Source organism: Eubalaena glacialis, chromosome 3 (assembly GCF_028564815.1).
Source record: "Eubalaena glacialis isolate mEubGla1 chromosome 3, mEubGla1.1.hap2.+ XY, whole genome shotgun sequence".
Taxonomy (NCBI): Eukaryota; Metazoa; Chordata; class Mammalia; order Artiodactyla; family Balaenidae; genus Eubalaena; species Eubalaena glacialis.
In genome coordinates, this window is record NC_083718.1 from 23,531,016 (window position 1) to 23,558,625 (window position 27,610).

General features: G+C 40.8%; 1 protein-coding gene across 3 annotated transcripts; it reads right to left on the reverse strand.

Moving 5' to 3' along the window:
* Nucleotides 1-1,177: 1,177 nt before the first annotated feature.
* LBR (lamin B receptor) lies at nucleotides 1,178-27,542 on the reverse strand. Of its 3 annotated transcripts, none has more exons than XM_061185354.1 (14): nucleotides 27,431-27,542; nucleotides 22,390-22,568; nucleotides 20,580-20,795; nucleotides 18,087-18,170; nucleotides 17,637-17,829; nucleotides 16,352-16,548; nucleotides 14,386-14,440; nucleotides 11,208-11,399; nucleotides 10,361-10,464; nucleotides 9,316-9,441; nucleotides 6,141-6,309; nucleotides 3,295-3,375; nucleotides 3,075-3,197; nucleotides 1,178-2,337 (listed from the first exon to the last, which is right to left on the reverse strand). In XM_061185354.1, the coding sequence occupies exons 2-14, from the start codon at nucleotides 22,552-22,554 to the stop codon at nucleotides 2,177-2,179; spliced, it is 1,866 nt and encodes a 621-aa protein (XP_061041337.1). In that variant the 5' UTR covers nucleotides 22,555-22,568; nucleotides 27,431-27,542; the 3' UTR covers nucleotides 1,178-2,176. The 3 variants fall into 3 exon arrangements, with proteins under 3 accessions (XP_061041337.1, XP_061041339.1, XP_061041336.1); XM_061185356.1 differs by having other exon boundaries at nucleotides 1,180-2,337; nucleotides 3,075-3,170; nucleotides 18,060-18,170; XM_061185353.1 differs by having other exon boundaries at nucleotides 1,181-2,337; nucleotides 18,060-18,170.
* Nucleotides 27,543-27,610: the final 68 nt, after the last annotated feature.

The following is a 27,610-nucleotide window of genomic DNA, read 5'->3' on the forward strand; positions in this document are numbered from 1 at the left end:
TGCTTTTGTGAGTAATACAAATTCATTTGAAAGTATTACTGAGTCTATGATACTTTTGATCATTCCTCTATTTTCTCAAAGAGCAAATACTAAATCCATGACCAATGTCTGGGAGTTGGGACCCTCCACTAACCCCTTTCAAGCTCCAACTTCTGAGAGCCTCGATGCAAACAGCAGTTTGCCAGGGGTCCCAGTTTCCCTTTTGGATTCCTTGTGGTCCAGGAGGGGCCCAAAGGAACCTAGAAAAAAACAGGGGTTGGGGTGGGGAGTGGTAATCTAAAGGCTCCTGTTTTGGTCCCAATGATCCCAGAGTTACAGGCCAAAAAAAAAAAAAAAAACAGACTCCAAAGTGATCAAAGCAACATCTTATTTTCAACTTTATTTCCAACTTAAAACTTCATTATAAAACTTGTCAAATAAACATGTCAAAAACAAAATTAAAAACAAATTGCAGCTGATATCCAGAAACTGCAGCACTGTGTTGGAAACAGCTCTTTTCTCATTACCAAGGAAAGAATTAAAGGTCCTTCTTCCTCCCCTAAAGCTTCATTGGTGAATCTAGTATAGAATAGGCTGGGACGCCATTTTTTGATGCCAGGAGACAAGCATTAAAAAACTGCTTGCATACATCAGTACTAATAAAACACTGAAAATTTCACCAAAACGATGTTTAAAGACTAGAGGATGCGGAATGTTCTTCATGATCACATTAACATAAGTTCAGTTATATACACTTCGAACTGCAGCATAGAACAAACACTGCATATCTAAATGGCTCATATATAAAATGTATAATTAAAAACCCAAACATATACACTATATTTATTAGATTCCCCTATGTTTAAGATTCTGGAGAACAATTTAACTCTGAATACGAAACCTTAGTGAATTTGCTACTGTTCCATTATAGGACAATTAATATGAGACTACATCAACTTAAGTAGAATCTAATGGCTAAAGCTACCTTATGCACAGCTATTAAACTAAAAGAAATGATTTTAAACTATTCCCTTAAATTGTTTTTAGATAAATAGATTTCTAAAAATGAATACAACACTCCTTTACAGGGAGTAGAGTTTTGTAAATACAAAGGCTATGCAAAATACAGTATAAACTGCCTGAACTAACAGTAGCAAAAACACAGTTTAATTTAAAAAGTCAAAAACATATAAAAATATTAGCCTTTCAGAAATGGCAAATTTTCAAACATCACTCTGTGTAAAAATGTTTAAATAGTGATGTTATTCCAAAAATATATATTTATTCTATTTTTCTATTTGCAACAGTTTATAAAGGCAAACAAACACCTGCAATTGAGGTAGCAAAGCCAAATTCACAAACTTTGGATTAGGAAAAATACCCTTCCTACTCTTAATAGCATCTTTCATAAAATATTAAATGAATTCCACTTCTTTCAAAATGTTTAATTCGCATGTAGTACTTTACAAAATTTAATTTAAAATACTGCAAATGTTTGTTAAAAAGATACTTAGTCCCGAAAATTATTTCACATTCAAAATACTATACAGAAAAATCTGAAGTCGCCATATATTACATAAAAGCTATGTATTTACAGTTTCAAATGCAGTTTTACAAGTTGAGGTTAAGCAAACCACTACTAATGGTCTTCATTAAACAGTGTCCACTATCAATCATCCCCCTTCCCGTACAGCATTGAACAGAGAGGACCAGTTTTTACTTTCAAATCACATAGCTAGTAAATGATTTAAAGGGAAACAAATGAAAATTCTATTCTCTTAACGCAATAAAACATAAATGTACTTTAAAATGTAACAGTGTTTTCATTTAAGAAAAACCAACTGGACAAAAGAATCAAACTTTGAAAGGTAATCAAAAACCCTAAACATCAACAGTATTCAGTGCATTTGTAAGACTATTTTCTGTTTTCAGATTTTTAAGGATTGAAAATTTCCTATTAGAATGCAAATTCTAACGTCTTTATTTATATTTTCCTTATGTTAATTGTTATGATTTAATAAAAATAAACATGGTTAAATTAAAAGACTTACTACTTGGCTCTATAGTCCTGCCTCAAAAAGAAAGAGAAACTTAAAGATCCTGTCGGTGCAACGAAAGGTTCATTTTGGGTTTTTTTTCTTTTTTTGCAAATGGAAGCCAAAACTGCAGGAGCATTTAGACAGCGCCTAGGCCAGAATCAGTATATGTATGGGAATATGCGGTACGGGACACGCTGGCAGTACTTCTCCCACGCCAGGCCGTACTTCTTCCTACAGTGGTGTTCATCGCGAGCCTCCCGGTGCACCAGCAAAATGGTGAAATAAATCACGTAGAAATAAGGCAGAATGTGATTGAAACCTGGGGACAGCAACAGTAAATAGTACTAGGTATTTTTATTATTGCTACACAACTACACAGTATTGTTTCCTGCTGGTCCCCAAATCGTCTAAAAATGGACCATCCCGTTACTTCATTTTCTCCAATGGGGGGAAACAACTAAACCAGTTCATAAAATCCCACTAGGGTGTGGCAGGAGGTAGTATTTGAATTAAGAGCTATTCAGAGAACAGTGATTAATCCACCCTAACAATCCTTCATAATCAGAACCTCTGTATTTAACGCAAATCTCCCCGTTTCCTCCCCGCCGGTGCTCAGGAAGAGGACGGCAGGCCACCAGTGCGGGGCAGGGTGGGCAGGGCAGACAGCACTGCAGGGTATGGGCTGACACTAACACAAACAGATCAGAGTGTGCCTTTTCTTCTTCTTAAGAACCGAAGTTTTTCAGAATCTACGTACACTGAGTCACAAATAAAAAGTTAATTTCTACATATTCTTCTTAGAAAAAAAGCTACCAGGCACAGTTTAAAACTTAAAATTTTGCTTGCAGAAGTTTAGAGTAAAATTTCAGGCTCTGTGAATTCCTAATTCCCCTCAGACGCTGGATGAATGAGGTGCTGGATACACAGAAGCGCAGCACCCAGATGGGGAACGGGCAACCCAAACCTCCAACAGGCGACACCCAGACCCAACGAGCACACACACATCCTGTGGTGGCCGGAGAAAGAGTCAAATCAGTTCTCTTCTTAAATGCTTACCACATGGGAGGGACCACGCCAGGGCCATGATGAGATCACCCAAGTAATTGGGATGGCGAACAAAACCCCACCATCCAGAAACGAGAAGATTTTTTCCTGTTGAAGTATGAATGGTTTTTAAATCTATACAAAAATAAAAATACATTTTTAATGATCTCTAGACAAACAGACATAAAATCTTTATGTGGTATAAATACTATAAATATAAACCAATACTTACGCGCAAGCTTTGGATCAGTGGGATTTTTCCGGAATGCATTTTTCTGAGAATTTGCACATCGGAAGATTACAAATCCACACACTGTAATTTTTTAAAAATTTCATTTGTTAACAATTTAGATATAATCTTTATTTAAAAGCATCTGTAATATCATTTAGAAATTATTCCTGTGCTCCAAGGAAATTTCCAAAGTACAGAATAGTTTGATTTCTTAACAATTCAAAACCTCTCAATCTTAGAAGGTCAAAAGAAGATATGATCCTGATAGCTCACTATCGTACAGCTTTCATCATCTACCTTGAAGGCAAAACTAACAAATATAGTTACATCCATTAATAAAATCTAATGCAGCCCACATTACAATGAAGTCAATACTGGAGTTCACCTGTTACTTATGATACCTACTGGCCACAACATGAATGCTTTATTAATAAAACTATAGCTCAGAATCTGCACCAGGACAACTTGCACGTAAATATATGCCGAATCCCACTGTAAGCCTCCAAGTTGGTAGCTTTATTTCAAGTTCCAGAATGTCAAAATTAAGAGGCCCTGACATATCACTATTTATTATCAGTCCTCAATAAAGTAGTAAGAAATAACTCTACTCCCTATTTTTAGCTTAACTGTAAAATATACATATCCTGTCTTGAATAACACACAGGCACGTTTAACCAAACCAATGAAGAAACTAAATCTTAATTTCAACCAATAGCTTGAATTTCTTCTTCTACCATAAATACTGATTAGTGTAGCAAAACTAGCAATATTTCAAGTCCAGTGCTAATTTTCCCTGCCCTCCCTCTGGCGGAGGTGTTTAACCAACAGTAAAACAAAAGAAAAGCCATCCTGAAGCTAACCCACGACCACCCGGGCAAAGTGTACTCCTCACTCTTCTCCTCCATCCACCCTGGCCGAGTGGTTCCCTCTGTCCGATATATCTACCTCCCCATCCCACTTTTACCCACTACACCATATCCTCCAATAAGTTTACACTGATGTTCCCCCAGAGAGACGCACTCTCTACCTTAAACTCCCATCATATTTGGTCTGTAAGTCCCTCCTCTAGACTCTTCCTACCCCTCAATGCAGTGTCTGAGTGTCTTATTTCTCCTGTTAGAATGCAAGCTCTAGGAAGGCAAGACCAATCTTCCGACTTTTTAAGGTGCTACCAGAAAAAGCAGGCACTCAACAGAAAAAAATGAATCATTACTAAGAAAATAAAATTTTAAATTAACTTATTATTTTAAATTTAATAAATTTTAAAACCAAATGGTTTGTTTAAAATTATGTTTAAAGAACCACTGAAGAACCCAAGAAAGAAACATCCATTCTCTTTGTAAGATGCAAGAATCTTTTTATTACTCAACTCATCCATCACAGATTACTTCAAACTTGAGCCAATCATGGCCATTTAAAAGGGCACGCTAATCACTAATCATTAGAGAAATGCAAATCAAAACTACAATGAGGTATCACCTCACACCAGTCAGAATGGCCATCATAAAAAATCTACAAACAATAAATGCTGGAGAGGGTATGGAGAAAAGGGAACCCTCTTGCACTGTTGGTGGGAATGTAAATTGATACAGCCACTATGGAGAACAGTATGGAGGTAACTTAAAAAACTAAAAATAGAACTACCATATGACCCAGCAATCCCACTACTGGGCATATACCCTGAGAAAACCATAATTCAAAAAGAGTCATGTACCACAATGTTCATTGCAGCACTATTTACAATAGCCAGGACATGGAAGCAACCTAAGTGTCCATCGACAGATGAATGGATAAAGAAGATGTGGCACATATACAAAATGGAATATTACTCAGCCATAAAAAGAAACGAAAATGAACTATTTGTAGTGAGGTGGATGGACCTAGAGTCTGTCATACAGAGTGAAGTCAGTCAGAAAGAGAAAAACAAATACCGTATGCTAACACATATGTATAATCTAAAAAAAAGGTGGTTCTGATGAACCTAGGGGCAGCACAGGAATAAAGACGCAGACATAGAGAATGGACCTGAGGACACGGGGAGGGGGAAGGGTAAGCTGGGACAAAGTGAGAGAGTGGCATGGACATATATACACTACCAAATGTAAAACAGATAGCTAGTGGGAAGCAGCATCATAGCACAGGGAGATCAGCTTGGTGCTTTGTGACCACCTAGAGGGGTGGGATAGGGATGGTGGGAGGGAAACGCAAGAGGGAGGGGATATGGGGATATATGTATACGTATAGCTGATTCACTTTGTTATACAGCAGAAACTAACACAACATTGTAAAGCAATTATACTCCAATAAAGATGTTAAAAAAAAAAAAAAAGGTCCAGGAAAGACTAAAATTCAATCCTGATTTTCCAAAAGAGCTCAAGGATCAGAGAAAACAAGTAACCTGTACCATAATACACAGCTAGTGTCAAAGCTAGCATCAAGCCCCATTCTCCAGATGCCTTCTGCTACCTAAGATGATATCTTATTACGTCTGTGTCTTCTGTTCTTCCCTCCCATCAGCCTTGCTTTTCTCAGTCACCTCATTCTGATAAGATCTGTAGTTGTGTCCTATTGCTAGATAGCTGCTCCCAGTGTATAAGAGCATTTTCTTTTACATAACTCTGCCTTATTTGTCCCTTTTATAAACATGAACTTGGTTACTTAGTACTTAATTGGGTTGTTGGAACTAAGTGGTTATTTATCCATTTATTACAATAAAAAGAGCCATTCAGACTTGAAAAAAATAAAAAAAAAATAAGTAAAAGGGCATGCTATAAATATGTAGATATCACAGCACAGCAGAGTCAGCACACAATATTTAATACACAGAGACTGAAGTTAATACTCACGTTTCAGAGCAATGATTAGAGAAGCCATCGGCCAAGACAGTTCATTTGGATGACTGACTAAATAAAAGGCTTGGAAGCTGTAGATAAATGGAACCCACACTAAATCTCCAAAAGCCAGCATGAATCCAAATCCATCATGGATAATGTCCATGGTTGTCAACAGTGCTTCCTATAAGGGTATGGAGAGGGGGGAAAATTTTTTTTAAAGTTTGGGGGACAAAAACTTCTATGTTTAAAGTATTCAAATAAAGTTCTAGTTTACAGTCAAATTTACAAAGGGCTAAGGGAAAGTACACCAACCAAAACCGTTTTAAAGTGGGAGTGGGGATCTGGTTCCCTTGGCACGTGTATCATTCTGTTCTTCTCCTGTCGCTCTACCCTCTCCCTCCACGATCCTGAAACAACAGAGCTCCCAACGCCCCTTGTGCCTCCACGCCTCTGCCTGGAACACCCCGCTCCAACTTCAGCTGAAGCCTCACCCGTGCTGCTTTCCTCAACCCTCCCCCTAGACAAGGCACTTCTCAGATGCCACCACCCACCACCCGCTGAAGCCTGGAGCAACCGTGTAACTGTCCTGTAAATAAGCGCCTCTCGCCACTAGACTAGAAGATGGAAGGCGGGGACCACGGGTTTCCACCTGCCACCCCAGCACCCAGCACACGTGCACCAACCTAACTTCTGATAGCAATCTGGCTTTTCGTGTAGCTTTTCCACACTACCCGGCAACATGGGAAAATGCTTGCCTCGCTGCTCAGGGTAAATCAGGACCTGAATGCACTCTCTTGGGGATTTGGTCAGCGCAAGCCAGCAGCCAGATCCCCCTGGACCAGAAACCTGCAGGCCCGGCTCTGGAAGTGGAGACGGCCCTGCCCAAGGGCATCTCTAATCTGCCTCTGACACTAGTACTCACCGCTGACTAGGAAAATTAGCAAGTATAAGTAAGCTCTGCTGAAGAATCAAACCAACAAGGACCTACTGTATAGCACAAGGAACATCACCTATATGAGAAAAGATCCTAAAAAAGAATGAATATATGTATAACTGAATCACTTTGCGGCACACCTGAAACTAACACAACATTGTAAATCAACTATACTCCAATAAAATTAAAATTTAAAAAATATCAATATTCTAGGTTAAAGAAAAAGAGTGATAATCTCCAAAATGCATTTTTTTCCAGAAAGCAAGCAAAAGGACCATGGAACAGAAAAATGGATGTAACAACTCCAGGCCCTTTGGTTCACCCTCTAGTCAAGAGCGCCAATTCGTATGCACACGGGAGCAGGTACAAGAGCAGACCAGTGATAACTACAGGGCACACGGGAGTGGGCAGTGAGTGAGGGACAAGGTATAAACAGCTGGTGCCAGCAGGGGCAGAACCCTCAGCCCTACCCAGTTCCTGGGGCCTCAGGGGATTTGCTGGACCGCCAGCGGAGGCTCACAGGAAGGGTCATTTATATTTAAGTTCGTATTCTCCATTTTCTAAGGTGTGGCACATCAACACGTAGAAGAATTTCTATCACCCAATGTAATAAGAAAATTATTAAGCATCTACTAATTGCCCAAGAGTGTGCCAGATACTAAAGAAAATCGTAAAATCAAGTCCTTTCTTCAAGAAGCCTACTATAATCTGGCTGAGATACTGATAACATATTTAAAAAAATAACTTCCCAACTGTAATCCACTACCTCTGGTGAAAAACTGCCTTAACAGTTTTGCCTTAAAATACAAACATTTTCTGTTAATTAACAGAAATCAATGTTTGTTTAAATCTCTAGAAAATATGAATTTCTAAGTCACTTCAAAAGTGACTACCATGACACGACAGAAAACTAGAAGGAAGAATTACTCATCACTGAAAAGCTTCCAGACAGGAAGTTAAACAAAAAAATCTCTGAGGTGATGAAGCAACAGAGGAAATATCATCTGACCTGTAAAATGTAACCTACCATCTTCTTAGGAGCCCTTTATTACAAAATCAAAGAAAGACCTACAACTGGCAAGACTAAGTGCATTTACAAGAATTGGTTTTTTTTTTTAATTTCAAAAGCAAGTTGAATTTTGAGTAGACTTGGAATTTTCAAAGGACTCTGTATCAGATGCTCCCACAATCTCTGCAGCTTCTAAGGCTGAGCCCAGGTCTGTGTTCAGTGGCAGGAGCTCAACAAGAATCCAAATGTGGCTACTTGCACTCGAGGTCTGTTTACCTCAAAGAGGTCCTAATCTCCTCCCAAAGAAAAGGAAGGTTATCGACAAATCAATATCAAGCTTTCAAAGTCATTTTGACTGAATATGACCAAATAAGACAGTTTTTTAAAAAACACCTTAAAGGAGATGGACCTTCTCTCAAAATGTCAACAGACTGCCAAGAAAATTTATTTTGGAACATTATGACATAGGGCTGCCAATTTTGTTTTTAAAACTGAAAGAAAACTCAACTTGGAATTTGGAGGAGATGATGACAAAGATAACAGTAAATGATAAAACAGTTGTAAAACAGACCGAAGGAAGAAATTATTTTCAAGAGGAATATAGTTAGGTGAGACCGAGAGTAGCAAACATTTGCCAGTCTTCGAGTAGCAGAAAAAACTGATGATGTATCAACGTATGAGAAAAGCCAAGTGTTAGGAAATTAGCTTTATTTAAACTGGTTTCCTCAATGTATCATGATTTCTGGTTTTATAGCCATCTGATTAGAGCTACTCTTTTATTCTGAAACACCAACAATAAAACATCTCCCCCTTTATTTAAGAACTATCTTCCCCTTGACAATCCAAAAAACACTATCTTAATTCGATGATAATCTGTCCATCCATTTTCATCTGATAGAATCATTAAGAAATTAATGTTAATAATTCATATAAATTAAGTTTTATTTATATGAATCGGTCACACCCACAAAGCCAAGATCCACAGATCTTAAATATTTAGCACCTGACAGAGCAGCTGATATACACGGAAGTATCACCAAAGTTCTCGACACCTACCCTCTGTCAGTGCTCACTGTGTGTCAGCTCAATGCGTCACAGGGATCCACATCTCCTTTAATCCTCACAAGCCTTGCAGGCAGGGTATATTCTCCTCACTTTGTGTGTAAGAAGCTGAGGCTCAGAGGAGTCAGGTCACTCACCCACACTCAACGCCGTCTGACTCCAAAGCTCTTAAAATTGATTACCTCATTCCAGAGAGCATCCACCACATACAAGAGCTGGAAACTGTTGACCAAAATCATTGCTAGCGATGGAACAGTGCGATTCTGTAGCTTCATCTCAGCCAAAAGCATCACCAGGTTAATGACCACCTGAAATAAAAGGGGCAGGTATAGTTTCTACAGAGAGAAAGGTGGTAACTTCCCAGCTGAGAAAGCTGCAGACACCACCTTACCGAGAAGCCACCATCAGTGATAAGACATATCAACCTCAGGAGTCCCTTGATAAGATGCACTGAGATGGACACTTATTCTGTGGTGTTCTTGCCAAAGACGTATAACTCACTCCAATCATGAGAAAACACTGGACTAACCCAAACTGAAGGACACTCTTACAAAATTACTGACCAGTATCTTCAAAAGTGTCAAGGTCATGAGGGACAAGGAGAGACTAGCAACTGTTACAGACTAAATGAGACTAAGGCCAAATAACAAATAAATGCATGGTCGGACCCTGAAGAGGATTCTGGAACAGGAAAAGGCCAACAGCATGAAACACTGGTGAAACTCAAATAAGGTCTAGGGATTTAATTAATACTACTGTAACAATGTTAATTTGTGGGGTTTTTTTCTTTCTAATTGCTGTTTTTGATAACTATACTATGGTTCTGCCAGATGTTAACATTGGGGAGAGTGGTATGAAGGAACTCTTTATTTTTGCAACTCTCGTACAAGTCTAAAATTAAGTCAAAATACATTTTTTTAAAGGGGAGGAAAATACATTTTTTCTTAATTCATACACTATGATTTTCCTACGTAAACATAAACTGATATAATCAAAATAAAACAAACTCTTTTAATGTTTAGTAACCTGTAACAGGGCATCTTAACCCTCTGGACTATATTTACAGCAAGAAAATATTTTAAGTAGACAGATTTATGCAATGCCGTGATTATTCCTAAAAACATACCACCCACAGCTTACTTTAACATTGTCTACAATCCTTTCTAAATGCAAGACTAATTTGTACTACTGAATTGAAATTAAAAAAAAAAAAAAAAACGGACATACCCATCCAATCAATCCGGGGCGCAATTCACAGAAGTATTTGAGATCAAAAGTACCAATCCGAGGATTTAGCTCACGGCCAATGAAGAAGTCATAGACAGCATTTCCTATGAAGGGAAAAGTCCTTATCCAAACAGTATTCCAAACCCAGTTATGAGGCTTTAAAATTGCACTGCTATCCGCTCTCCAGGGTCACAATTCAATCACCTCCAGGAGCCTGGCAAACAGCCAGTGAGGAAAGGCATGATGGTGAGAGCCAAGAGGGGCCATGAGGACACAGGGGGCAGGGGATGCTGGCCCCATCTGGAAACATCCATGCTGCTCTAGGCATGGGGCCTATGGCGCCAGATTCCTAGATTTTGAGGGAACTGGAGCTTTTTTAAATGTAGACTCACAATTTTAAAAATAATCCACTTAATTTTTTTTAATGTTTAAGTACTTTAGGTTAGAATCAACCAATTTGTAATCTCTATTATTTGTTGTTTGTTTTTTTTTTAAAGGATGTTTACTATTTTGGACAAAAAATATTTGTCCTAAATTGTTATAATACTAATGTTACTAAAATGCTGTAAGTTGTTAAAATGTCTTACTGTCATCAAGTGACTAAAAAAGGAAGAAGAAACAAATAGGAAAGCACGAGTGGGAAAAAATCAGATTTTCTGCCTTTTATTTTTCTCTAAATTTTTTCACCTTTTTTTTTTTTTCCTATTTCTCGTCATCTCTCAAAAACTGAAGCTAGAAGAGAATTCTGTGAAAGCCTAGAAACAGATGCTGGGGGGCCAGTGGGGTGAGGGTGTGGGGAGGCATTTGTGGGAGGCATTTGTGGGACCCACATTCTAACACTGCTCACCAGAGCTGGCCGGCGACAGTTCATCCCAGGGTGCTTTCAAAGCCCTGGCGTAGAGATAAACACTCAAGACCACAGAAAAAACAGTGGCTGCAAATGCACACTGAAGGAAATGACTGTACACATAATAAAGCTCTACATCCCAGAAGAAAGATGCTCCGACGAGTGCAGATGTCAGGATAAAAGCGTAGAATCCTTAAAAAAAAGCGGGGGGGAGGGCAAAAAATTAATGTTAACCCAGGGTTCACATGAGATTTACACCGTTATAAAATAATGCAACATTATTTTTTAAAATCTTAGTTTCATTATTCCGGCTACACACACACAAATACATGAACGAGCAGGGCCCCTGAGGTTAGCAGTCTTCAATACAGATGCCGTATCTCGCACACAATTTTTGAAATATTCTAACATACTTAAGTTACTACTTTTCATTGTGAACAGTCATCTGCTTTTAATGAAGAGAGAGCTGAAAAGAAGTGCACAGAAATTCACTATTAAAAAGCTGAGGGGCTTCCCTGGTGGCGCAGTGGTTGAGAATCTGCCTGCCAATGCAGGGGACACGGGTTCGATCCCTGGTCTGGGAAGATCCCACATGCTGCGGAGCAGCTGGGCCCGTGAGCCACAATTACTGAGCCTGCGCGTCTGGAGCCTGTGCTCCGCAACAAGAGAGGCCGCGATAGTGAGAGGCCCGCGCACCGCGATGAAGAGTGACCCCCGCTTGCCACAACTGGAGAAAGCCCTCGCACAGAAATGAAGACCCAACACAGCCATAAATAAATAAATAAATAAATTTAAAAAAAAAAAGCTGAAAAGAACCTCAAAATTCACAAAATCCAAACCCCTCAGGCCAAAGTCAAATGGCTAATTATTGACAGAGCTGGGCCAAACACACATTTTAAAGCCTTTAGGGCAATGTTGGTGGTTATAAATTATAAATATTTTTACCCGAAATAACTTATCAATAAGGGTTTCAAAGGATCCTGGTCGTACTCTATCTCCCAAACAAAGACCTCACGACCCTGCCCTCAAAGAAGAGGCCACGACCCAAATGTTCCCCAGGGCCAGGCAGGAGACTGAGGGGACCAGCTGAGTGGGGATGTCAGGGAGGGACTGCCAGGCCTACAGATGTTCATTCCAAAGTCAAAAGCACCCACGAGGCCCCACAGGAGGAACCCCTGTTCCGAGCTAGCCCTGCTATGGCTCAACAGACAGAAGCTGAGTGTACTGGCTGCTTTTTCTTTGGACCCAAGAAACAGTTTTCCTTTCAGGAGCTGAGTGCCTGCAAAAACTGTTCTCTGAGTAAGCAGTCAAATCACATTTGGATAAAAACAGTCTAACACAGAAAAGACGTAGGTGTTATTTCTATAAGAATTCTAAAGCCAAAGCTTTTGTAAAGTCAAATGGTCATCTCTAATTTATTATTTAAATCCACATGTTCCACATTGTCAGGTTTACTCCAAAGAGTAACTTTTAACTTTTTAAACTTTTTCTTTAACTTTGTAAAGCATTCATTTAATGCTCGTAAAATTTATGAATATTAAAGAAAAAGAATGGTAGATGAAGCAGTTTCTTGCTCTCTAGCCTACGTGGATTAAATTATTCAAAATGTCTTAGGACTCTCCTTAGTTGATGATGGTAAAATCTCATAATACTAGAACCAGATGAGGAAATTTTCAAAGGAGGGATCAAGCAACTAGTTCAGCCACTGCCTGCTTGCTCCGACAGCCCCGAGCCCAGTACTACTGTTCTCAGCCTCCGAGTGAGCCACGCCCTCAAAGGGAAGCAAAAACAGAAAAGAAGAGCACTTAGACGAGAAGTAAGTGGCTACCTAGAGAGAAGCCCACAAAACACGAACAGCGACAGCCCTGACGGCCCAAAGGGAACACCCCACGCCTCCCCAGACTCGGCCTCACTGAGGCCGCAAGGCGCAGGAGAGAGGGTGTGTTGGAGATTCTAAACCTGGTTCCAGCAGCAAGGAATCTGGTAAAAGTAAACAAAGTATCTGACAGTAGCAGCAAGTCAGTGCTAAGCATCTACCACAGGTCAGGCGCTGAGCTAGGTTCAACGCCTTACCCACTTGGCACAAGAGGCAGTCATCTAAAATACCTTTGGCTTCCCTTTTAGAGCCCAGTCGAGTGATTTCAGATACAGTGGATGCTAGATGAGTCACTGAAAAAAGTATCCACAGTTCGAAAGGTGAGAAGCGATAGGATTAAAACAGGCCAAGAATTAAAATTTACAATATAATTCCCAAGAGAAGGAAAACAGTCTACCCAATCTAGTTAAAATGGAAAATCATTTAAGGATAACTACACTATACACATATTTCTTAAAAGCAGGTTAACTGTACTTCATCAAAGTCTTCACGTGCCAAAGGTGGACTGTTCCTCTTACTCAGCACACACTCCTACCCCAGGAGGTGCCCACGTCAAGAGGGACAATGCCCACTTCTTGAGATGCTCATCGAGACTTCCACTCCATCCACTCAGGGCTCCTACCAACAAGCGCCTCCTACAGGCCAGTCCCTTTGCTGGCACCAAGGGTACCACAATGAACACAGCCAAGTCCCTGCCCACAAGCCACCTTCTAGTGGGGAGACCCCAGTGAAGAGACAAGTACACTGATGTCAGGAAGACCTGTCATAGAGGAAAATAAAGCAGGGTAAAGGAAAGAAAGGGATCTGAGGGCTCCTCTGAGCAGAGACACGTCAGGGATGAAGCAGCTGACACTTTGGGGGAAAGTGTTCCAGGCAAAAGCACTGAGAATGTAGCCTAGAGACAGCCCGGAGGCCAGTGGCTGGAGCAAATGAGCAAGAGCTCCGGAGGGCAGGAGTGGCCAGGAAGCCCACATCAGTGCAGAACTTCTTAGGCCATGGCGATGACTCGGGATGATAAAATACATAGTCAAAATTGCTTCAGTGAGTGATAAATGCTACTAAGAAAATAAAACTGGAGAGTGGAAAACAGTGACTGAGTGGCTTGTTACTTAACATGGCATAATTTTGACATATTGGCTGCAGGTGCGAGCAGTTTATTTGCATGCTCTTCGGACTACTGAGAGAAATTTACTATTTACTGCTCTGGTATAATCAGCTTTGACAGTTTAAAGAGTACAGCACCCAAAAGTTTGAGCTATCAAGTCATCAATTTGAGTCTTGAAAAAAAAAAAAAAAAATCACCATTTAATCTGTACTTGAGTCTTCTTCCATCAGTAAGAGGTGTTCCTTCTACAACCTTAAAAGAAAAGGTTTTTTTTTTAATTTAAAATTTAAAAAGCACAACACTTTACCATGATATATATGTCTTGTAAAATCACCTAAATTTCAACATGCCCAAGAAGGAGGATCATATTTTGGTAGGAAACTTTAGTAACAAGTCTCAAACATCTTCATGACATGCCCTTTGGTAAAGTTAATTCCACCTTCAGGAATTTATCTCAAATACAAATCTAGTAATGACTTCTCCGTGTACTGAGACTATTGCAATAGCCACTCTCCCCCAATGATCCCATGTCCCACCACAAGACCAGATGTGTTTTCAAAAACCTGTACATCTAGGCGATCTCTAGCTCAAAACTCTTCAATGACTCCCCACTGCTTACAAAGCAGAACACAACTCCACTATCTCACATTTGTGTCATCCTTTCAATTGGTTTCAACCCCACTTACCCAATCCCCAAGGCCCATGTGTTATTTGATGATACAGACTCATATACTTACTTGCTCTGCTATTTATACATATACGCTCACTTAGTTATTCAATCATTTCATGTGATTCTTTTATCTCCAATAAGAGACCGAGAGCACGTCCACTGGACCATTTCATCTCTTCATTTGGATTACGCATAGCATCCCCATATAAAAGGTACTCAAGAAACACACTACTTGAACAGGATGAGTTAAAATAAAAAGTCCACTTGCCCAATGGCAGCTACATTTTACTCCCCAAAATAACTATTCAGAAATGGTGCAATTCATTATAAATTGTAAAATACTAATATGTTATCATTTGTCTTGGGCCAAACTACTTTACCCTTTCATTAGCTATGAAAGGGAACCCAGGGGAAATGTAGTATCTGTTTGAGATTACAGGATTAACAAAACCCCACATGCTAATTTCAAATGATCCTTATCTATTAAAGGTATCTAACAACTACTGTGTTGGGTTTTAGTCTGTGGGAAAAAAAATAGATACATAGCTATATATATATATATATATAGATATATATAGATACAGACATATATATATATTTTAACCATCAAAACCGCTTTTCTCAATAAATATTGACTAGTTTGAACTAGCTTTACCTGAGTTTATCTGAATTTGTGATTTTTTACTCCAGAGCCTTATCACAAAAATACCTGAAGGTTCACATCACAAGAATCCTCTCTAGAGCCAATGTTATGGTGAGGTTCCAAAGTATTTAAAGTCTGCAGCTCTATCCTCCTATCACTGGCATTTGCCACTCCTAATAAAACTGATCCGTTGGTTTACAGACAGTTGGCAAACTTGCAAAGCTCTAAGAACAAGATCTTTAAATGAATTATTTATTGATTAGGGAATCTCATGTTCTTTTAAATATATCCAAGTAGAGTATTCTAATGAAAGAAGAAAAAACTACACTTAGCAATGAGGACAGGTTTTAAAGACACTGCATGAGTCTGAAAAGAACATTCAATGGTCCAGACAACAAATTTCTGAAAGAGATGAAAATTAGAAACTCATCATATTAAAAAAAAAAAAAAAAAAAGTAAAAGATAACGGACTAAAGTCCATTGAGCTCAGTAGCTTATCAACCGGTAATTTAAAATTCTGCATCTGAAATGACATATAGTGAGAGGGAATTTTTTTTTTCCCAGCCACCTCTACCATTAGTCAGGCTATTTTGCAAAATGGCTTATTCTTCTCTATTTGGTTTGGAAAGTTACACAAGAACCCTCAATCAGATTCTTTAAGTTTCGCTTAATAAGCATGTGTTACAGAATACAAGAGTAAAGGCTTAACAAACTAAAACTAAGTAAGTTTGGGTAGTTATGACCAAGGACAGCTTTTAACCTTAAAACTACTATAAATGTCTTTATATAAACACGGGAGCGAGGGGAAGAAAATCTCATAATACCATATGCCCCACCAACAAACCCTTACCTTCCCAATCGGCAGTAAGTAGAGCAGAGCCTGAAGGAAAAACCAGAGGAGGTAGGCCCCAAATATCCTGGTTTCCCATAAATCGTACAAAGCTGGCAGAGGAGGCGGGAAATTCAGAAGACTGGGCTCTTTCTGTTTACACATCAACAGCAACAGGAAGAGGAAAGCAGGCAGGCCAAGCGTGATGAGAAAAACACCTGCAAATAATTAGTGAACATTCAAGGCTCTAATTTCAATCCAGGTTATTTCATTTTTTTCAAAACTCACTTGAATTTCTAAGGTCAGAACTCAAGTCTGGCTAGCTGTTTGAAACCAATTTCTAATGCATCATTAGAAAGTCTTAACTCTACCTGTCACATCCTGTGGGAAAGCAACCACAGGCATGAAGGTAGTAAAACAGCAAATGCCCAGCACTGATGAGCTAAATTCCACTTCGGAAACCAAGCTCTAAAACATTTAAAGTCCAACCACTATGGGAGCAAACATGTTGAAACTCCAGCAAACTGAAGATTGGAACATCTAGAAACTATCGGTCTAATCTTTAAAGAACAAAAAACTTTATACCCCTAAGTTTCTAACAATTAAAATAGTATCACATTCACATTACATGTGTGCAGACTTTTAAGTGATGCCGGACACCATCTTTAACAGATTCAGTTAGCCAAGAGTTATAACTTCCAAAATACAAAGCAGTTAAGCCACGCAGGATTTTGAACCATTTAACCAAGAAGTACTTTCTTTTACTAAGTCATAAAACCTCACCAGCTCCCCCCACTTAATAACTCCAAGCCTCTGAATGCTTCAGATCTTTGACCCTCAAAAGCAACCTGTCTAACAGGTAGGGTAGACACCATGCACCCACTGGATGCATGCAGCTTATTCCCAGTGCTATTGCCAAGCCAGGCCCTGTCACTGAGATCTGATTATCAGCAGATTTCCCAGTCACGAATAGCTCACCGTCCTTCCTATATACAACAGTCATACCAACCTTCCTTTCGTCACTTCTTTGCACTTCTTTGCTCAAAACCTATTAAAAGATTGCTAAAAGTTTTAAACATAGCCACAACGGCACCCTTTCTACTCTATGATAACCCTCAAAAATGCTCCTAACTCAGGCCTTTGCACCTGCTGTTCCTTCTGACTGAAAACTCTTCCCCAGGCTCCCACCTGGCTCACTACCTGGCCGCCTTCAGATTTCTTCAGAGAAAGCCCCTTCCTGCTCACTTTATAGCGACTAGCGTTTGCCCACCCTGCCTGCCCTCCCTAGGCTGGTTCTGATGCCTACCAGGTACTCCTCCAAATTCTAAGTCCTTCTGCTGTGTGGCTGTCACTTCAAAGGTTCTCAACGACGTAGGTCCTTTTGTAACAATTTTTTCTTCCTTTGAATCTATTTCTTTTAATTTGACCTCTTCTCTTCTTGGATGAAGGCTATACTGTGTAGGTATATAACAACTCTCTTGTGACAAAGGGAATTTTTCCTATTTAAAAAATAAAAAGTATTAAATATCTGTAGTCAGTAAGTATCATTAATGCTACCACATTAACTAATTCAGCATCTTAATATAACCATATACACTAATAAGAATAAATTTGTTAAATTATACTCAGTCTTAATTTAAGGACAGAATCTTAGAAAAGAGTCTAAGGAAAATTATGGTTTTCAATGTGCTTCTTTAGATAAAGTCACTTAAACAAGGAAAAAAATTACCTGAGAGGAGAATGAACCCCTTTGTACCTGCGCGTTTTTGTGAGGTACGTCATTCCTCTCTATGTGCTCAGGCTCCCCGTTATATCTGTTGATGCTATTTCCAAATGGCTTCTAAATTGAAGAATATAAAACATTTTAACCATAAGAATGATAACTTAGTAAAAAGGAACATGATGGTAAAAATTCAGTATTGTGAAACCAAGCAATAAAACCAACCAAAGATTTTCACAGCCGTAATGCTGAAGAATTTCAGCCCACTTCTGTTAAAAATGAAATGGAATAAAATTGATTAGAATTTCCCAATCTTCAAAAGATTGGCTCTTACAGTAGAGGCTTCCACAAAAGATCTTTCATCTTTTAAACAAAATTAGACTAAATCTTATAATTTCACTGTTCGATAACAGATGCTCTAATAATATTCACTATGCGAGGCAGATACAGTAAAAATTTGTAAATCAGCTCATTAATTGGTTAAAAAAAAAAAAAGAGGAAAAGATATTCACTGCCCCCAAACAGCTAATAACAGGAAATTAAGAAATAGTGGCTACTTATGGAGTATTACTAGTAACCTACAAACTGCCTACTTTCTGAATTTCATCTGCCTTATTTCTCTTTAACCTTACATTTTCTCTCCCTAATGTCTCTTTTCTCAATTCAGTCTCTTTCCTTGAATGTCATTCTCTTCAAGCAGTGGAGGGAATTTCTTATTTACTGTACAGAGGAAGGACTTTCGCTTACAAAACATTTTCCAGGCAATGTATGGCTGAAATAGGTAACTTTGCTCCTTTAAAGTCACTGACAGATTAATTAAAAAGACATATCTTTTGGGAGGCCAGCTGTCAAAAGACAGCATTAATATAGTATCACGTTCTAGTTCAAATCAAGGTCTAACTGAGCAGTGACAGCATTCAACATATACTTAAGTTTACCAAAGTGCCAACAAGCCACTTGGCAGCAAACGGACCCACCTAAAAACTACACTCTCAGTTTTTCAAAGGTCCAATGTGTAATCCACAGCAACCACAAATGTAATCCTGTAACATAGCTAGTCAGCTGACCCTGAACTGTACTGACTGCAAATTGACAGGGTATTCACACAGTGAGGCAAGGTATTGCAAAGATCACAATTAGGAGTCCAAAAGAATAACGATGATGTGATGTCAAAGCTACGTGCAGCCTAAGTACAGTCTTTCACACACGTCACCCCATCCTCAACTCAGTGATGGATCCACAGTGAGCCTAGGGCTCGACGGGCGAGGAGCAAAGCCAGTCTGCGGCTCTTGGGTCACCAGGACTATAAGGAGGTTACACTGTAAAAAATATAACGGTCACTAAAAGCTAAAAATGAAATGCGACAGAAAGCATACAGCATCTGTTCCTTACCTTGAGTCACCTGACTGGTAAAAAGAGCCACTAACAGAATGTTCAAACTCACTAGTAATTATCAAAATGCAATTTAAAACGGTGAGTTGAAAATCTCTGACAATCATACTGGCCAAAAAAAACAAAACAAAAGAGAAAAAACCTATTAACTGTTATACTCAGAATGAGAAAATGGTCATTCATACCCTACTCCTACTGGTATCAACTTTCCTGAAGCAATTTGGCAATATGTAGAAAAGCCTCAAATCTGCTCTATCCATCTGACCGAGCAGTTCCACTTATAAGAATTTATCCTAAGGATATATCAGATGTTGTGTAAGAATATTTGTTTATAATAATGAAAACTTAGAAAGAAAAAAAGCTAAATGTCTATCAACAAGGGAGCTAACAATTACATTACCTCTATATAATTTATGATAATCCAAATAATACCATACAACAACAAAAGTGATGCAGGAAAATACAACACAGAAGGTTATGCCCAACATCTTAAAATTTAAAAATCTGACTACAAAACACTACGTAATAATCCAGTTTTTTAAGGTTATCAAAAATCTGTGTGCATTTTATCCAGAAAACAGGTAATATTAAGTGAACAGAATAAACAACGACCTTTCTTCAATTCTGTTTATTTATAATTTCAATTTGGTCTACTATCTAAAATATTCATTGTGCAAGGTCCTCCAGGCTCTGCACACCCTAATATTTCCAATCTTGAACTCTGAAAGTAAATTCCATTAAAAGTATCATCTTTGAAAAGGGAAAGCAATCAAGTACAATGATATTAAGACAGCAAGAATATGTTTTTATAAGATACAGTTATGTCTCATTATTTTCTACATGAACTTTTATTCACCATAAAAACTATTCAGTTCAATCTATAATCTACATCTATTTCAAATTTAAACACTGCTTTTTTTTAAAAAAACCCACAATATTAAATTGCACTCGTAACTTAAAAATGTTCTTTTTCATGGTATTTAAAAGCATTATACCTTCTATTCTTCCAAACATTCATTTTTTAATGTAATCTTTAATATTATTAACTGCAAATCACTTGAGTACACATAAAGGGGAAGACATGATTTGAGCAGATTAAACACTATGTAAGGTTGGAGATCTCCCAAACACACGTACCAATACCAGCGGAGTCAGTTTAACTTCCAACATTTCCTTCCTTGCTTCCTTCTTTGCCTCCTTAATGTCAGCCTGGTGCGAAGCTGAGATGGATGGGCGGGAACCTTTTGGGGGCCGGCCAGGGGATCGGGAGCGCGACCTGGAGCGGCTCCCTCTGCGTCTGGAGGGAGAACTGGAAGTTGAGCCGCTTTTCCTTTGCCTGAAGGAGGTTAAAGGCTAGAGGGAGGAGAAAAGGCAGAGCTTCACCGTAAGTCATAACACACGCAGACCCACACCGCCAGAGGGCCGCAACGGCAGTGATCGCGCCAGTGACTCTAAAACCACCCTGGGAACTCGTGGGATCTGAGCATCCATCAGATGAGGCCAATAACAACTTCAGCTATAATGACCCGTCTCTCCTGAGACCAAAGCGGCCTTTCCACCCTAACTCTTCTTTGAAGGTATTGCCAGGAAATGAATGTTCTAAACCAAGCAGCTGTACATTTTCCTAATAACATATATAAGAGATACAAATAACATTGATTAAAACTGAGATGATAGGATAAAAAAAAAAAATTAGCACACAAACAATAACAAGAAAATTCGTCTCACGGTTTCACTCTGAAAAAAACACGATCAGATCTTGAAAATGAGTCCAAGACTAGATTACTTAGCAATGTTTTACCCTGCCCTCACCTACTCCCAATATTTCCAGGAACCTAGACCTAAGGAAGGCAAACTACCTCCCAGCCCAAATCCCTCCCACCCATTTTGGGTGGCACAGGAGCGAAGAATGGTTTTACAGTTCTCAAATGACTGCAAACAAAATCAAAAGAAGAATGAAACTTGGTGGCATGTGAGAATCATCTGAACTTCAAATTTCAGTGTCCAAGAATAAAATCGCATTGGGACACAGCCATGTCCAGAGCTGCTCCTGCAGTGCACGAACTATATTTCCAAGTCCTTTTACTCAAAAATGTTGCCAACCCCTGGTCTACAGCACTCAGACTGTGATCCATAGGCTGTAGGCTCAAGAACTGTTTGTTACTGACCTGCAGCAAGGAATGAAACTGAGACGAGGTGGGCAGCAATTTTTATAGCATTTTGACAAAGTAATATTATGTCTATTGAATCTGACAGTGAAAAGTTAGGGTTTTTATTTTTTACCTTTTTTTTTTTTTTCCCATTTGCCTAGTAATTACGATATGTTACGTAAATACTTCCATACCATGGACCAGATATTTGCAAGCTCAGGTCCTCACAAGATAGGCTGAGAAGCCTTGGACTCAAATCTAATTAATGTCACTCTCCTGATTAAATCCTCGGTGTCTGGGATGAAGCCCAAACCCCTCCAGTTCTGGCTCCTTCTTTCCCCTCCTCTGGCCCTCGCCCACCACACCCTTTCAGCATTGGTCGTCTGTGTCCCCCAACCCAAGCCTTTGGCATGCTGTCCGCTGTGGAAGCCCCCCGACCCCATCACCTGAGTTTTCCCTATCTGTCCTCAGCATTCAGCTCTGAAAGCCTTCCCCAAAACCCAGTGCCCTTCCCTACCCTTGATGTGCTCCAACATCACGCACGACAAACTGTCACAGAATGACAGAGTGCATTAAACCAGGGAGAGGACGATGTAAGTGTCTGACTTCAGCAGACTGAAGGGGCACTGTGCCTCATTCATACATTCCCAAAGCCAAAAAACAGGATCTGACCTAAAGCAGGAGAGTGACCCTATGCCTGCAGAGAGCCAGACTTGACTGCTCTAAAGCTTAAAAACCACACCTACAGTGATTTCCCAACTATTATAAACATGCTCTGTAAACCAAAGAGTGCTTACCTTGATATCACTCTCTTTCAATTCAAGTTCAGTTCCATCTTTGTATTTTACGCTGTAAAGCTGGGAGTTGCTGTCATGGCTCAGAACTTCTACTTCATAATAAAGTGAACTCCCGGGCCATCGACCTCTTACCACCTCACCATCGGCAAATTTCCTACTTGGCATTTTTGAAAATCAGTCTGAATAGTTTAAAAAAAAAAAAAATAGAGAGTCAGCGCATACACACTTACATTTGTCTTTTTTCATAGATTAAACACTAAAATACAACTTTCCAAAATGTTTAACTGGTCAAGACTTTCAGGCTACAAAAGCCTCTAGAGGAGAGGGTGAACAACTCTTATTTTAAAGGTGAGAAAACTGAAGCTTAAAGATGTTAACTGTTTTGTTCAAGGGCATAGAAACAGATGGCATGAAGTAGCAGAGTCAGGACATAGAGGTTGTTCTTTCTGCTACACCATATCTCACTGGGAATCACTTTATACAGCCACTGTACACGGAAATGACACTAAGGATTAAATATGACAAAACATAAAGGCTCCAAATGATTTGCACCACGCAAGACGCTACCCGCCTACAGTAACTATACTTCTTTAATTAACAAGGCACAATCTCACAAAGGACACACATTTTCTGATTGATAAATTTGCATATACAGTAGTCCCCTCCTTATCCAAGAGGGATATATTCTAAGACCCCCAGGCATCCCTAGTGGATGCCTGAAATCACAGATAGTACAGAGCCCCATACATACTGTGTTTTTTCCTATACATACATACCTATGATAAAGTTTAATTTATAAATTAGGCACCGTAAGAGGTTAACAACAATAACTAATAATAAAACAATTATAACAATATACTTTAATAAAAGTTATATGAATGTGGTCGGTCTCTCTCTCAAAATATCTTAAAGGCACAAATTTAACGCCTTTTCCATCTTAACTAAGCACTTAACCACGCACTGTGGCCGTAACTTTTGCAGTTTGAGGTACAACAGCGAAACTAGCAGGAATTTCTGTTTCTTTCTTCACAATTTCACAGATAGAAGATTCGTTCTTACCATAGGTCTTAGCAACCTCAGCATAGGATTTTTTTTCTTTCCCTATTAAGCCAAGAATGTTCACCTTTTCGCTTAAAGGAAGCACTTTACGGCTTTGGCATATCTGAATTGCCAGCATCACTACTCTTGTGCTTTGGGGCCATTATTAAGTAAAATAAGGGTCATTGGAACACAAGCACTGTGATACCTCGACAGCTGATCTGATAACCGAGATGGCTACTAAGTGACTAATGGGCAAGACGCGCTGGACAAAGGCACGATTCACATCCCAGGCTGGACGGAGAGGGACAGCCCAAGATTTCATCCCGCTACACAGAGTGACACACAATTTAAAACTTATGAACTATTTATTTCTGGAATTCTCCATTTAATATTATTGGACCGCAGGTGACCACCTCAGAAAGTGAAACTGCGGATAAGGGGGGATGACTGTAGTCTTACAAAGGCTTTAAAGATGTATTATCTAATTTTTAACAAATTACCTTTATTAAAAACAGTAAACTATGCAACAGACTAGGAGAATCAAGGCTGTGTAATTAGCATTGCTATAACCAACCAACAGGGAGAAAAATATAACTCCAAATCTAAAATGAATAGCAAATTTGGGGTTTTCACCAAGCTTTCAAGTCTTACAGCTGAAGTCTCAAATGCACACCAAGTAACTGCCAACCACATACCTGGGCCAGCATCCTAGCTCTTTTTTCAAAAGCCTACAGCAGACATCAACCCCCAGTTATAACCTTTTTCTCCATTGAACCAAAACATGGCCCATGAAGCCTGGTATAAAAACAACACTCTAAGAAGCCACAAGCAATCTGCAGGAATTGCCACTTACATGAGGCCTGTTTTTCAAACATCAACTGATTGCTGGGTGCTTCAAGCTCTTAGGTAGTAATGTTTCTCCCTCTTTGGACCGGCAGATTCACATTTCCACAGGACAAAACCAGCGCCTGCCGACAGCTCCAACACCAACTGAACTAGCTGGGCCTCGTCTAAGAAGCAGACAGTACGACAGAAAAATCTCTCCCTACATCACCCTCATCCCACCAACTAAGCAATTCCCGAAATATCCTCTGGGCATATAAAGATACATTCCTCACCCGGCTCCTGTCAACAAAAACAACGCTTGAGAACTTCTGAAGACTCTCCAGAGTTAAGAAAGGAGAAAGATTACCACGCCCCTCCTGAGAAAAAGTCTTTCCCAAGCACCACATTTCTTCACTGTTAATCGCCTGAGGAAAAAACTTCACAAGCTTCACTTGCTTAGATAGATAGGAGCTAGGTCAGTAGATGAAAGAAAACACAAAGACTTAGGTGGTGATTAGAGGATGTCAGTCCATTTACACATTAGGTACAAGAGATGGCTTTCTTCCCAAACCTACCTGAGATAGCATCACTGGGGTAATGAGAAGGTTTGGGCTTGGGGGGGTCGGGGGGTCGGGGGGTCGGGGCACGGGGAGGACCCCAGACACTCTGGGGATGAAGTCACACCTGGCTGAGGAGTCACGTGAGGGGCACTTGGGAAGCAGAGAGAGGTAAACACCTTGGGACCCGGCGGAGGGGCACAAAAAAGGAAGGTGACAACAGCAAGTTTTGCCTATTTCAACATTTAGCTCCGAGCCTCCAAACACTAAGAAAGAGGAAGGAAATGTGCCCTCCTTCTCTCGTGCCCCCTCCTTCTCCTCGGACCCCCTAAAATCAAACCACTGCTATTAGTACTAGTTCTCTGACATTTGTCAACCAGGGTTGGCAGAAGGCAATTACATCTTTCTACGTGAAGATGCCATCCGAGTTTCAAACAACTCTTTATAAACTTTTGAAACACAGGCCCTCAGGACTTGGGGGCCACCTAGATTTTTTAAAAGGCCCTTGAGCAGATTCTGTCCTTTTTGGAAAATTCATTTATTGGCATCTTTCCGTTGTACCTATTTTACACCACACACACAGTATCTGTGCAATACCGGACACAGGTCAATGCCAAAGAGGTTTTTCTGTTATCAATTAAATATTTGGGGTTAAACAAATTAAGATAGCTGGTGGATATCTGTTATGTCTCTAAACTTTTTAAAAAAAAAGAATTAGGAATTAGGACTCGATAACGCTCTTTCATATAATGGCTGAAAAAAAGAAAAAATAGGAACAAACCAGCACGCTCCTTAGGAGACCCACTATCTCACACACAAATGTCCCAAAAGGTGAAACCACCGACATTATGTGCACCTCCACTTTGCACAAGATCCACACACAAGTGTCACACCGTGCATCACATCCTAATTCTGCAGGAGTGAATCAGCCAGGTAGGACAGAAAAGCCCCAGGACCTTTGTGCACATCACTTTGCTCACCTGATGGTGTCAAAACATGCAGGGATAGGCCTCCCTCAGAAGGGAGGTTTTAGCAAAGTAGGTTGGCAAAGAAAGATTTTGTTTACTGAACACAATGTCTTCATTCCCCACTAACAGTGGAAACATGGGGACCCTCAGGCTTTTCTTTATTAAGCCACATGCTTGCTAACTTCAGTGTCAATTGGCACTGGAATCCCCACACACATCAGCTCCAATATGTTACTGTTTATCAGCACAACAGAATGTGCTATTCTCTGCTGATTGTACTGTTACAGAGGCTTTTGGTCATCTTTCCTCACTTTCCCAAGTTAGTCTAAACGTGGCAGAGTAAAGGGAAGCTCAAATGAAGTTTGACAGCTTCCCTCTTCAACACCTGGGCCCAAGGCTGGCCTGCCAGGCAAAACCCAAACAGGAACCCCTGGCCTACCTCCTGCCCCTGTCGCAGGATGCAGAAGAAACGCCACCTTCTTGGCTGTAGAGGCGGCATGGCCTGACTTTTCCCCTAAGCAATATAAAGAACTGAAGGTAACAATAATTCCCCTCCTACTCACTCTTTTCCCTCCTCCCTAGACAGCTCTCAGAAACTAAACTTAAACTGGACTTGGTGCCCAGTCTAAATTAGCGCACACACACACACACACACACACACACACACCCTTTCCTCCACAGCAGTTGCTACGAAGTGTAATTACAGATTTGCACGTATTTATTTGCAAGGTCCCTGAGGGCTGGGACCAGGAGCGTAGATCTAGCTGGGCTCCGGCTGGGTGCATGCCCGTCACAGCAGGTGAGCAAGCTCGCTCGCTCCAGGCTGAACCCTTGCACTGTCCACGCGCTGTCCAGTGTATCTACTGGGTCGTTCTGAGTATCCACAGCCTAACTCCCGACCAGACCGTGCAATCATTTTGATGAACCGCCTGGAACCAGGCCCTCTGCCATCAAGCGCTAAGTGTCCCTTGCGAGTGTCGGAAGGTGTCATTACGAAGAATTTTTTTAAAGCCTTTAAAAAGATGAAAAAATAGGATCGAGCTTTAGCTGGAGCACGCAAACCTGCCCAAGTACCCGTTTCTTGAGTGTGCGGAAACACCGGGCGAGGGAATGCAACGCGCGCAGCCAGCACTGGAGAGTCGCCGAACAGAGACGGCCACGACTCTCAAGGCCAGTGACAACCAGCAAGAATTAAAGGCAACTTTGCAACCCCACTTCCCCGTCCGCCAGGCTGCCGCGCCTTTTCCGCCTCCCCGAGAGCAGGGCCCACCAAGCCACCCGCTAATCTGTCAAAAAGGCGCTCGGAGCCGACTTGGTGCTGCAGGGCGGGGACAAAGGGACCGGGGTGGGTCACCCACCCACACATCCTCCCCAGCCAACATCATTTTACTCCGACGCGGCGCGTCCAAAATGGAGGGAAACGTCTGCAATTTAAAACCGCAGCTCCATTTCCGCAGCTGGCCGGGCCGGGCGCACCTTGAGCCTCGCCAGCAGCGGCCCGGACCGACTCGGAGGAGGGGAGGGCGAGGCCGCGGCGCCAGGCCCGGCGCCCAGGGACCCCGGCCCACCCGCCGCGCCCGCCCCGCGGGCCTCCCCCCGGCCCCTCGGAGACTGCGCCGCGGGGAGCGGGGCGGGGGTACGGGCGCTCACCTGCTCCGGACTCCGGCGGGAACACGAAGAGCTCCGGGAGAGTTGCGGAGCAGAAACCCGGCGACGGTTCCGCGCGCGCGACACTGCCGGCTCTCACGCTCTCGCGCCCCGCGGTCCCGCAGCCCGGGCGCGCGCCTCCCCGGCCCCGCCCTCTCCTCGCCCCGCCCCCCAGCCTGGCTT